Source organism: Penicillium odoratum (genome assembly GCF_028828045.1).
Source record: "Penicillium odoratum strain IBT 22623 chromosome Unknown utg000001l_segment0_segment0, whole genome shotgun sequence".
NCBI classification, from domain to species: domain Eukaryota; kingdom Fungi; phylum Ascomycota; class Eurotiomycetes; order Eurotiales; family Aspergillaceae; genus Penicillium; species Penicillium odoratum.
This window is the reverse complement of record NW_026643143.1, coordinates 4,361,082-4,372,972: the sequence shown is the minus strand read 5'-3', so window position 1 is coordinate 4,372,972 and position 11,891 is coordinate 4,361,082. Positions and strand designations below refer to the sequence as shown.

General features: G+C 46.6%; 5 protein-coding genes across 5 annotated transcripts; 2 read left to right on the top strand and 3 right to left on the bottom strand.

The window, feature by feature from the left end:
* Positions 1-974: 974 nt before the first annotated feature.
* On the bottom strand, positions 975-2,042 carry N7520_001634 (uncharacterized protein; the record flags this gene model as incomplete). Its single annotated transcript, XM_057135569.1, has 1 exon — positions 975-2,042. One exon carries the CDS (start codon positions 2,040-2,042, stop codon positions 975-977), a length of 1,068 nt encoding a protein of 355 aa, XP_057001505.1.
* A 1,666-nt stretch (positions 2,043-3,708) lies between these two features.
* Positions 3,709-4,558, top strand: N7520_001633 (uncharacterized protein; the record flags this gene model as incomplete). The annotated part of the gene is made up of 2 exons (XM_057135568.1): positions 3,709-3,879; positions 3,995-4,558. The coding sequence occupies 2 exons, from the start codon at positions 3,709-3,711 to the stop codon at positions 4,556-4,558; spliced, it is 735 nt and encodes a 244-aa protein (XP_057001504.1).
* A 1,053-nt stretch (positions 4,559-5,611) lies between these two features.
* Positions 5,612-6,216, bottom strand: N7520_001632 (uncharacterized protein; the record flags this gene model as incomplete). Its single annotated transcript, XM_057135567.1, has 3 exons — positions 5,612-5,762; positions 5,811-5,828; positions 5,891-6,216. The coding sequence occupies 3 exons, from the start codon at positions 6,214-6,216 to the stop codon at positions 5,612-5,614; spliced, it is 495 nt and encodes a 164-aa protein (XP_057001503.1).
* Positions 6,217-7,138: 922 nt separating this feature from the next.
* On the top strand, positions 7,139-7,692 carry N7520_001631 (uncharacterized protein; the record flags this gene model as incomplete). The annotated part of the gene is made up of 2 exons (XM_057135566.1): positions 7,139-7,532; positions 7,583-7,692. 2 exons carry the CDS (start codon positions 7,139-7,141, stop codon positions 7,690-7,692), a joined length of 504 nt encoding a protein of 167 aa, XP_057001502.1.
* A 319-nt stretch (positions 7,693-8,011) lies between these two features.
* On the bottom strand, positions 8,012-9,229 carry N7520_001630 (uncharacterized protein; the record flags this gene model as incomplete). Its single annotated transcript, XM_057135565.1, has 2 exons — positions 8,012-8,763; positions 8,821-9,229. 2 exons carry the CDS (start codon positions 9,227-9,229, stop codon positions 8,012-8,014), a joined length of 1,161 nt encoding a protein of 386 aa, XP_057001501.1.
* Positions 9,230-11,891: the final 2,662 nt, after the last annotated feature.

Here is an 11,891-nt window from a genome sequence, read left to right as displayed (position 1 = left end):
ACAATAACATGACACTGGCGTAGAAGAAAATGACAAACAGTGCCTGGAGAGTTCCATTGCGGAGCGTAGGGCAATGAAATACGAAAACCTGCGTAAGAAGGACAGACAAGTAGGACAACCCCAAAAACTGATGAGGAAGATGGTGGCGCGATGCCAGGTACTGGAAGCAGTTCTGTCCTTCATGTTGGGTCCGGTTCTTGCTGATGTGACAAAGAATTCCTCGTTCCATGTAGAGCGCATTACTTATACATGAAAGTAATTGACAAAACGGCAGGTGGTGACCTTGGCACTAAGCGCGAACAGTATCAAAGCGTTCTCACCGTCGCACGCTCTCTAACACGATTCACATCCACATTTTGCGACGTCTATTTATGTCTTCTCAAGTCCAACTGTTGAAACACCCACGATCAATAGTTGTTTGAGGAGCCGGTTTCAGCGGTGGTATCTGCGATGCAACTTTCGAACATGGTGGCTTAATTTCTCAACCAAATGAATAGATTGATCGGCAGATGCCTAGTAAATGTATTACTTATGATGCCAAGTGGGATCAAGCACAGTGATCTGAGTGCAGAGTTGATGCCCGAGACTCAGCGTGCACACGATACAGACGAAGACTGTTTCTCATCAAGGCCAATCATCGAGAATGAAAGTACACCGAGGAGGCTTACATGGAATGCAGACGATCTTCTACAGTAATTGACATATTCTTTGTCGTCATTTGTTCTTTCATGATCACAATGTATCACAATGCCATTGTTTCTCTACATCATTTAGCAATCGTAATGTCTAGCTCTCTTTCGGGTACTTTGCACCAATATCAACATCTTCAAAAGTCCGGAATGTCATCTCATGGGGAGCTCGCGTCGGCTCCTAGCCACACTTGAATCGTTTGCCTCTTGCATGAATCATTAAATCAACTCTCACTATAGTTTGTAATCTAGAAAAAGACCCATTGCTCATTCCTCGGTGAAAGTTCATACATCCAATCTGGGTGAAAATTCAGACAGACTCAATTCTAGCGTGGGCAGACTGTCTGATGAGCCCGTGGGAGAATTGATTGCGGTATTGGCAGAGAGTCGTGTGAACGAGGTGTTTCCAGGGCGAGGGCTGTTCTCATTCGATGTTGCGCATGCGCCTCGTGGAGTTTCTCTCTGAGCAGCCTCAGGTCTCACATTTCTATCCGGTGTGACAGAAACCCATGGAAATATCTTGTCCAGGAGACTCGTCTTGCTTGATCTGTGCCGCTCTTCGGGCGCATACTGGGATAGACTGGGCTGCGTGCTCGTCAACGACCGGAGACGATTGAACACGGAGAATTCCAACTTCAACTTGATGCTGTACACCACGGTCTTGAAGCTCACTTGAATGTAGTGCAGCTTGTACTCCGCGAGAAGGAGTAGAATGTTGAGCAACACGACAATAATGTTGATCCAGAGCAGATGTATGATGGCATTCCGACCATTGCGACCTCGGATCTCGATCATCGGCTGGAGAGCTCGGATTGCTTCGTAGATATAAATCCCGCAAATGATGAAATCTTGTACGCAGAAGCCTGTCACCTGGATGCGATCGTATATCGCGGCAGGTCGAGCGAAGTGTGCGTCACCTTGGTTCAGGCCAAAGAATAGGACGGTCATGGGGACGTGGAGAATGAAAAAATTGCCAATGATCATCCACAAAACCCACCGCACCTTTCCCATGTTGGAGACAACGAGGTTCAGACGTGAATAGAGTACGACGGCCTGACCGGTAACCATGGCGTACCACCCGATGATGAAAGGGATTGACGTAGAAAGATTAGACGCCTGAGAGACAAAACGAGCCATGGCAGGCAGTGCATGCACAAGGATGCCCCAAGACGCGACCTGCATGCTCCAGAAATAGAGACCACTGTAGCGCTTGAACGTGTCGAAAGTGACGATTGCTGTTTCGAAGGCGTTGTAGGCACCGATTGAGAACATGGCCACGACCTGGATGATCGAGACGTTTTTCATCAGGATGGCCCCGACGTCTGGTGGCAGGCTGCTAATGATCGTGTCCATGATAACTGCAGACTTGTTGCAAACGAAGAGAACTTGAGAGCTATGAGGTGGACATGGTGGGTAGACGGTTTTAAAGACTACTATTCAACATGTGATCTTCTCGCAATGCGATCATGACGTGGTTGCCAGGGCTCCTGACAATGACTCGGGGAGCTTTTAGATCATATTGGGTCCACACATGGCTCGATGGGTCGCAGACTTGTTGATAACCCAGAGGCTGTGACGAACACTAAACATGATTGGCCTTGATCACTTAGCCAGTTTAGCCAGACAATAGAATTCTCCCTTTAACCAGAAAATTTGGATGCCAATGGAAAACTTAGAGAGATAAAGTAAATTTTCGGCTTCCAAAGATCGACAAGTGGGGTTTGTCAAAAGCTGGGATGCTTTTTGGTCAACCCGTGGAAACACTCGGTCGGGACAGCTCAGACGAGAAGACCGGATTTTCCATGAATGGGTGATTTGAAGCTGATACCTGAAAGAATGTCTTATAATCGGAAAAGGTCGAATAAAGACTCCTTGACAGGATAAGATATTCGTGAAGAGCTGTCCCTCAATATACTTGCACCCTTTCGGTCGTTTTTCCCAAAGCAATTTACCAATGCAAGAAAGGTTACATTCACAGGCAGAGGCGTATTTCACAAAAACACACCACGGCATTACAGATAGAGTTCGGATTGACCAGAGTCTTCTGGCCTACAACGCCGACCCTGACGTTTCTGAAAGCTAATCGGCGTCTAAATTGTTCCCAACTTATTCATGTAAACCTATTTTTTCCTGCCAAGCATGCACGACCCTGAATGAGATGGTGTTCTAGACCGTGATAAATTCGGACCTGGAGGATGAACCATCGAGTGGACAAGTAAGGTATTGGAAGAAGATTCGATGCAGGGAAGATAGCTTCTAGATCTTTCCCTCGACTGGATCGACAGAATGGTCACCCGGGTAATAGAGAAGTGGAGAAGTTCTCCCCTATGTGGGATCCGTTCAAAAGTGCATCGCGAATCACCTTCAAGGCATTTGGGAGCAACACTGGTAACCTTGTGCTTTGCGCTCTCAAAGCGTGTGCTTCGTGGCTTTGAGTCACAGAGAAATTAGGATTTGAGCCATGCACTGTACCAAGGTAAGTGGCCATGGCGAGAACATGGAATTCAATCTTTTCCACGTGCATTCTTATCTGGAATTAGCTTTGCTTAAAAAGAAAAAGAAAAGAAAAGGGGGGTTTGGAGTTGGCTTCTGGCGGTTCACAGGTATCTGAACTTATGCAGCAGCAAGTCATCATGTTCCGTATATACACAGCCTCTCTTCGGGGAACCTCTAGAGACCCCTCCATTCGTGTACGCGGCATTCATGTTTGTGCGGGTCTCTGTCGAACATCAACAAATGCATCACGTCTATATTTATGCGGCATCAAGAATATTGACGGTACTTTCTGGCACACTAACAGACTCCGAATTCTCGGCGTGAATGCACAATTGAGACTTCGGGCTCAGAAGACTGGTACCACTAGGGTTGCTTGGCAGGGCAACATACTTTTGTGCTTCGTTGCAGATCATCTCTCAAAAACTTGCTCTGTATTAAAAGCTTCGATTCCCAATCTTCGTTACAGAAAAACATTTTTCTTCCACTGTTCTACCACAACACGCCTGTCAAGATATCTGATACCATGGCAAAGCAATCAAGCTCCACCCCAAAGAAGTTAGATATCAGAAGCAGGTCAAGAGTGACGCGTGCGAGGTCCCGCATCAATTCTCCCAGCCCTGCTTCGTCGGGGGTCTCCGAGTCTCGTGCAGACTGCTCTTCTCTGCATTCAGTCACGAAGCCATCCAAAGTCCCGGTATGTCGTTTATTTTCGATTCCTCAATTCTTGAATCCCCCATCACGATGCTCAGTACTGCTGATACCATGCGCTTTCGGCTGATCATACTGTTTAAAGGCATCTCGTGTCGAAGAGTGACCGGAAGAAGGAGTCTAAAGCCATCCATGCTAAGTGCTTTGATGAGATGGACAGAATTGGTCGGGAGCTTCGTTTGGCCCTTGCGGAGAAGGACGACCAAAAGGCTTACGAGTCTCAATTGGTGCAGCGAATGCAAGCCACAAAGGCTGAAGAGAGTTCGAAACTGCAGCAAGCTATTGCGCTGAAAGAAACCGCGCTGGCTGAGAATAAAAGACTTCAGAACGAGATTCGTCAACTCCAGCAGCAGGTGGAATTGTTGAATGCTTCGACACAAGATAACATCCCGTGGAATGACGTTCAGCCAATATTACTTCAAACACATGGCGAGCTAGTGTCTGCGACCACGCGATACTGGAACGCGATCGACGCTCTTCAGAACCGCAGACTAGCAACCTATCTACCCGGCTCTGGAGTGATCCACGGAAATTGGACGGAGCAGTACGGCCCGCTAGGATCTTTGGGATCCGATTCACTTCCCGGGTTCGCCGAATCGGGCAATCCCTCTTCGAGCATTCAGCAAGAGCGTGGGGCAAGCAACGTGTTTGATTCCTTTGTGTGAAGCGTTCTTGGGTTCTTGTGGGTCCAATCCAGACAAGTGGGGTGGTATTTTGATGTCAGAAATTATGACGCACACAACTATCTCCTGGTCGCATCACCGTCTTGGGACTACGGCTGCAATACGATCAGATTTAACTGGTAGACGATTTCATACCTTGTTTTGAATAAAGAGCTTTCCGAAAAGTAAATAAAATAGATGAATCTTTCAAGCAGTTCTGTTCATCGCCAAGCGGGGCCTGTCACCTGGGTCCGTCCGTCCACCCGGTGGATCATGATCGCCGTCCTCTCCTAACTCTCTTCGCAAGATGATCTTCCGCTGCTCGGATATTTGATCCAATCATGGCACTGTAAGCCTTGGCAAGTGGCATGCTAGATGGTCTACCACTCAGCCAGTTTAGCAAAGTCAAATCAAAGTGTTGTAGTTCAAAGGGAGATTCATTTTCTTTTTTACTCATAGGGAAACATTAGGCTATATATACAACGGGAAGATCAAGTTGATTTCCAATCAACTTGATTCTTCGTATACATATTTCGGGATTAATTCCGATGGTTCGGCTTGGTTCCTGATCTGCACCAGCCTCATATCACAACACAAAGGATTGCCACGGGTCATATGATTTGGAATTATCTGCCCAGAGGACTGAATGTAACATCAAAAATTTTGTTCTCAATGATCTCGACCATCATTTGCCCGGCCTGCCGCGCAAGATTCTAAAAATTGGTTCCAAGTTTGTCACTCTCCGAATGTAGTAAGTGGGTCGAGTTGCAGAAACACCGGCACGATAAAGCTTAATTGGCACGTGGCAAATAGTCCGTGCGCGTATCAGCCAAACCAAGTATGATTTAGACCAATGGCGATTTTCTAATTTATACATTCCAGACCACCAATACTTAGTGATTTGAATTGAAAATCTACTCAGGTTGGTGATGTAGCTGGATGCTGTGGCACGTAGATGGAAACAAGTGGACATGTGAATCATGTAGCACTACTTAGGTAACAAAAAGTCAACACATCATAGTCCGAAACCTCATTGGCGACAACATGTTCACCCAGTCAACTATCCTCTTCCGTATTGCTCCGAGTCTCTGTAGCTATGGTATCTATTGCTGCCTCCACGGCTACCAATCGTTGAACAATATCATCCAGATCACTGCAAATGGTTTCAGTCTTATCTGCAAGAGTGCTCAGCGAGCTCTGGATCGACCTAGAATGGTATCAGCGGTGGCGCCTCTTCGAAAGAATTGCGACTTACTTCACTCGGGTGTCTAGTCTGATAGATGTATGGTTAGCAGCGAGGTTGGAAACGGCTTAGCGGCGGAGTCAGATACTTACTCGGAGATACACTGGAAGGCGATCATGAAACGATTGTCCGAGGTTGCAGATTCTCCTCCAATGTTCTGCTCCCTCCCGAAATCCTCTCTCTGGATCCAATCCTCAGTGTCATCTTGCGGGGTGCTACCCACCGGGGTCGTCTCACGTTGGAGATTGGCGAAGTTGTTCTCCGCAAGAGATTCAATCTCGGTAGTGTCACTCTCTGCCGATGATGAAGAGCCTTTTGCACTGTCCGAATCGGAAGGTGACAAGGATAAAGCGCGCTCTAATCGACGTCGAAAGTTTTCGTGTTTGGCGGGCCGGGAAGCCTTTCTAATTTCAACCATGCTTGTAGTAGAGAAGTTTTAGAACGGCGAATTTACCCAAGGCAAAAGTCGGGCAGCTTTTATAAGGTTTGTCCGGAAGGTCTGAGTAAGCAATTGATGTCTGTCGCAACAACGAAGACTCTCTCAGATGTTGAGCTCCATGGAAATATGTAGAGCCACATTGTTTAGGAATTTGCGAGTGTGAGCTTTTCACGGCTCTAGATGAGGTCAAAGCTGAACAAGTAAAGTCATGTAAGATTTCAACGGGCAAGATCAACAGGCAAGGTGAACAGGCAAGATGAACAGACAAGATGAACAGGCGAGATCAACAGGCGAGATCAACAGGCGAGATGAACAGGCGAGATCAACATGCAACTTCAACAAGCAAGCTCAACAGACAAGGTCAACAGGCGAGATCACCATGTAGAATTTCAACAGGCGACTTCAACAGGTAACTTCAACAGGTAGCTTCAACAGGTAGCTTCAACAGGTAGCTTCAACAGGTAGCTTCAACAGGTAGCTTCAACAGGCAAGATCAACATACGAACATTGCTCTAACCACATTAAATTTCATCCAGATTGTGCAATTTGAGCAATGCTCAATATTTGATGATCATTGTTGCTCAGGAGCGACGCTTAATTCGAAAACAAAAAAAAGTAAAAGAAAAAAGAAACAAAAGACAAAAGACCTCAGATTTCTGAGGATCAGAAACTTGAGGATCAGAAACTGGTGAAAGTCTGTGATACAAAGCGCTTCTCAGGTGCAGAATCCTCAATATGGCTCATCAAACCAATCCATGGAACAGACTCTGACTCCAAAAAGTTTGACCAACTTCGCCAGTGAATGATACTCTTGACTAAGTCTAGCGAGTATTTAAAACTCAGCTTACTCCCCTCAACAAAAACTCACGACCGTCCCTTGAGCATCATTTTAAATTTCACAATGTCCCCACGTGGAATTCTGAGCTGGTCAGTCCAAGAAGAAGAGAACCTCCTGCGATGGTTAGATGAAAATCGTTCATTGCCGTGGAAAGATCTTCCAGGCGCATACAGAGAAAGGTTCGGCGTGGACCGAAGCGTTGAATCCTTACGAGGCAAAAAGTACCATATTCTGCGGAAGAATGGTCGCACGACTGCGCGATCTCCAAGACGTCAAAGTCACCGTAAACGACGAGAGCCCCGCCGTCGCTCGACAGAACAGACGGTCATACATTCAGACGCTTCAGCCGATGCGGCAACCCGGAGCAACATCGATCTGTGGTTTCAGACAATTATTGTGTCTGAATCTGATTCTGCTGATAGTAGCGAATCAACGCTGACACGAGGCTCGATTTCAGGTATGGACCCTCTCAAGCTGCCTTGACGTGAATGCTAACTCTTTCTTCAGATCGCTTGATGCCGGCGCTTAGAAATTACCGACCCAAGAAATTACGATCGTCGTCATGGATCTGGGAGTATGTACATCGGATGTGTGCTACTGGGAGAATGGACCTCTAAGGCGTGGTATATGAACATTTTGTGAGATACCGCAGACATACTGTATCTCAAATGACTGAATCAGCTAAATGCAGCAAGCTAGCATTGGTAATTTCTAAGGCAATTCGGTAACATCTATACACCTTACACTCGCAAGATTCTAATGCCACCAAACATGAAATGCTCTGATTATCTGGCTGACAAACTTGGTCTGTGCCAGCTATTGCCCCCTTTGTTGAGTTTCAGATCCTGATCTCCAATAGGTATGTAGGACATCATTGATTATTTCTGCCTGTCGGATTCCGGAAATCCAAAAAAAAAGGAATTGTCCACTATAGCCCTAGTGAAGTTCAAGCCTATAGCTTGTTAAGTCCGCCCAGGGGAACTCGTCTTCCGACTCGTCCAAATCTTTTTCTATGGAAGACAACTTTCCCTTTCCTTTCTCACCATGTGTTTCATTTGTCTTCAAATTTCGAACAACGCCTTCTAGCCCTTCACCGATATCTTTCTGATATTGTTGGTCATCGCGACTCATAGATTCAATTGCATCTTTTTCACACGCATCTAATTCGGCTCGCTTTTCTTGAATTTCCTTGAGTTGTGTGCTTAGTCTCCGTTCCAAGAGGTCCTTTTTGCACTTCATCTCTTCAATTGCGCATTTTAGCTGTCTTCGAAGTACAGATACCTTTTCTGAACGAAAGGCATCATCCAAAGTTTCAAGAAAAAGCTGCGCGTTTTCGGCAAGTCGTTCAATACCAGTTGCAGTCTTTCGAAGCCGGTGGACTGCTGAGTGTCTTAATTCACGAACAAGGCCAAATAATTCGTTAATTGGTTTATTTATACCTTCAGCCGGCTGTGGAGGATGTTGAGAGAGGAGCTTGGTCCATTCTGTCAGTTCTACTGCCTCGGGGCAATCCCAGCCGTTTATTACCAAAAGGTGAGGAAAATGTTGCTGAGCGAAGTCAAAACAGCTTTCTTCGAGCAATTGTTGTATCATGGTTGTGATAAGATGTTGACATCGATATTGTGTGTAGACTGGGTAAAGCGACGGAATAGCTTTATTGATATCTCGATATCGCTCCGGGTGTAACTCTGTTGGAGTATATAAATTGTCTGTAGGTGCTGATTCCTGTCATTGGGTATACCTACTATCCAATTCCCTAACCCCCTCACCGTCTGATTTTTCCTCAGAAACGATTTGGAAATCTCTTGAGACTTCCCTTTCGGTGATCTCCTTTACCGCACTTGCTTCAACTTTCGCCGCTTCTGCTTCCGAAACTTCTCTTTCGGCGCTTTGATTCGGTGATACATCAAACAATTCCGGGAATCGTAGCTTGGCTTTCAAAGTATCGTCAAAAATTTGATCCTCAAGCAACTTTTTGGCGACTTTGCTAGTCCGCTTGATAGTGTATTCCCGCAGAATACATGCGAGGGAGGGCTTATTTTCTTGAATCAAGCTCTTAATTACTTTTGGTTTTCGGACGTGGGAATAGGAGCCACGGAAGATATGCTGGCATGCTAGATAAACCAGCCTCTCATCAGGATCTTCTTGCCCCATTTTTTGGCAATTTGATACTGCTGATTTTTCTCCTGCCATTGTACAGACTTCTTCGAACGGCTTTTGTCGCAACAATTCGCGAATATTATGGGTAGAAGTCTCCGACATATATCATTTAATATAATGGAAACTAGTAAATCGCCCACCTTTTACTCGAGATAATACCCGGCCCGGATTTCAGACTTCGTAATCGATGACATCATCATATTCATGCTCGAGGCGCACACAAGGCACATCGCGTTGATTGCTTACAAGCATTGGTCTACTAGTTCGATTGTTCTCAAAGCCAAAGTGTATGCCCAAAAATATTAAATGTATCTATGTAGATCGTCCCCTCACTAGCTTCGTTTTGCGAGCCCCCGTAGCTTTGAACTAGAAACTCGTAGCCTTCTGCCATCGACCATACAATCCAAATTTCGACAACAAACTTTGAGACTCTTCAAATCTTCTTCGGTATATCAAAGACCTCCACCCTGCGCAATTGGGCTCTCTAAACAACGGGATTATACCCAATGGTTTTTCACTCTTATATCGCTGCACCGTGGAATGCTACGCGTTCAGACTTTCATCGCTATCAATGAGAAGATGCCCAGGATGAACCTCTACGGTCCCGGGATCAAGGCCAGCGGCTCCAGGATATAGCTCAAGAGCCCCAGGAGCAATATGGCTCCCAGGGTCATTGATTGCATTCCCAGTTCTGGTTCACTCATTCGCGGGATCACTGATTGAACCAGAGCCCGCTCGGGCTAGAAGCCTGCACGTGAATCCAAAGTGTGTCAGTCCCAAGCATACTCCACTTGGATCCCCGAAAGCACAAAGCTGGCCCTGGGAAATTGAACGAGGGGTCTAGGAGTGCGGTAGCTCCCAGGGCCAGTCCAGGCAATCCCAGCACTGAGTATATCGTAGATGGGAACAGAAATAGCAGCTCTAGGGGCATATTGAGACATATTTTGCCATATGCAGATTTCGTTGATACCAGCGAAAGCAGGATCGTGCCCACAGCTGCCTCCGAGGTCCCAGTGAAATACTGTGCTGTCCAACCGAGTCGCTCATTGTTCCGACGACTCGCATGGAGGCCAGGAAGGGCTTTGACGCTCTAGCCAGCTGCTCGAGCGTTTCGATATCAGACATGGCGTGCTCTCCCGTCAGCGCTTGCTTCAGAGAGTTGTTCGTAGGCTTGTCGACACTTGACTCTAGGAGAAGGTAGCGACGCTTCTAATTGACGTCTATTTCAGCCTTTGCGTTCGTGATTGCTGGACTGGGCATGTACGCCCTATGTCTCGATACCGCGGCTTAATGGCATCTCACGAGCCCAGCGAGTCTAGGCGCGAGGGGTCTCTCATCGTTCGACTGGCGAGGTCGACAATGGTGTATTGCAAGAGATCTCCGTTGCGGGAGATTCGAGCCTCCGAATTTGCATTAGCGTGAGCGTTGGCCCGAAGACTTGGAAAGGGGGAAGAATGTTGATCGAGCAGGTCAAACAAAGTGGGCCATTGGTGCAGGATTCTGATCGATTGATTGATAACACCGTGCATTCATGATTTTCTCAGGTGGGTCCGCCTACTGTTAGGTATCCTTTTCGTAGGTGGCTCTCCATATCGTGGGAAGAGCCGCTCGGAAGTCCTGGTCTGAGACGTTCGGTCGCGTTGGTGACGCGCCTAGTCGGGACACGTGACGGATGTTGTCTCCGCGGACTGATGACGCAGTCTCAGTGAAATGGTGATTATTGACGAATCTCCATACAAACAGGCCTGGCTTTGTTCGAGGGAAACGCCATTCCACAATCAGTCCGAAGGATAGTAGAACGAATAGATGTTCGAGGTGATTTCACAGTTTTAATGCAGTATATATATAATTATCGACGCTCTAGTTATTCAAATTTGCATGCAAAGTTGGGCTTTGCTCCAAGATATATTTCAACGGCATGACCACAATAAGCCACAATGTCAGTCAGGTAAGAAAAAAGACCATTTTACTTACATAGTCTTTGGTCGGAAACATGAATAGACTGAGCAGAGCAAGAACATAGTGTTTGATGTTCCAGACTACCTACAGTAAATGTAGTACCGCCACGCTTCATTCACTACAGCGGCTCCGAGCTAGGTATCCGGTGCGCGACTGGGACCTAAGTGAATGTGCGCTGACCCAGATCCTAGACCCACAGCGGGAAACAATTAAATCGGCTTGGTCTCCTGGTTCACGGTCAATGCTGACAGTACAATGATTGTGCTTACAGCCAACGGCACAAGGTATTGATTTGGTGATCACGCTGCAGGTCGTGTCTCAGTGTTCAAAAGTGTAGTCGTTGACTCACCGCTGGACCTAAAAAGACCACACTTTGAAAAAGTAGAAACCTAGACGTTGGGCATTCTTGCTAACAGAGTAGTTTTTGCTGAGGCAAGATATATCTGCACATTATCTCCGTCAATCAAACGTTCCTTCAACGGCGATGTTTTAGAAACTTGACGCTACAATATGACAGTAGAAGAGATCTCTCGTCGACTAAACAACCTGCAGTTGATTGCGACCCAAACCATCACATCAACGGATAAATGTGTTCAACGTGCCTCAATTTGGGCAGGCATCTTCACCATTTCCTCTCAAAATTCGCCACGGACAGACACGGCTAAACTGAGGCGAAATGAAGCGGGTGGGCGACACG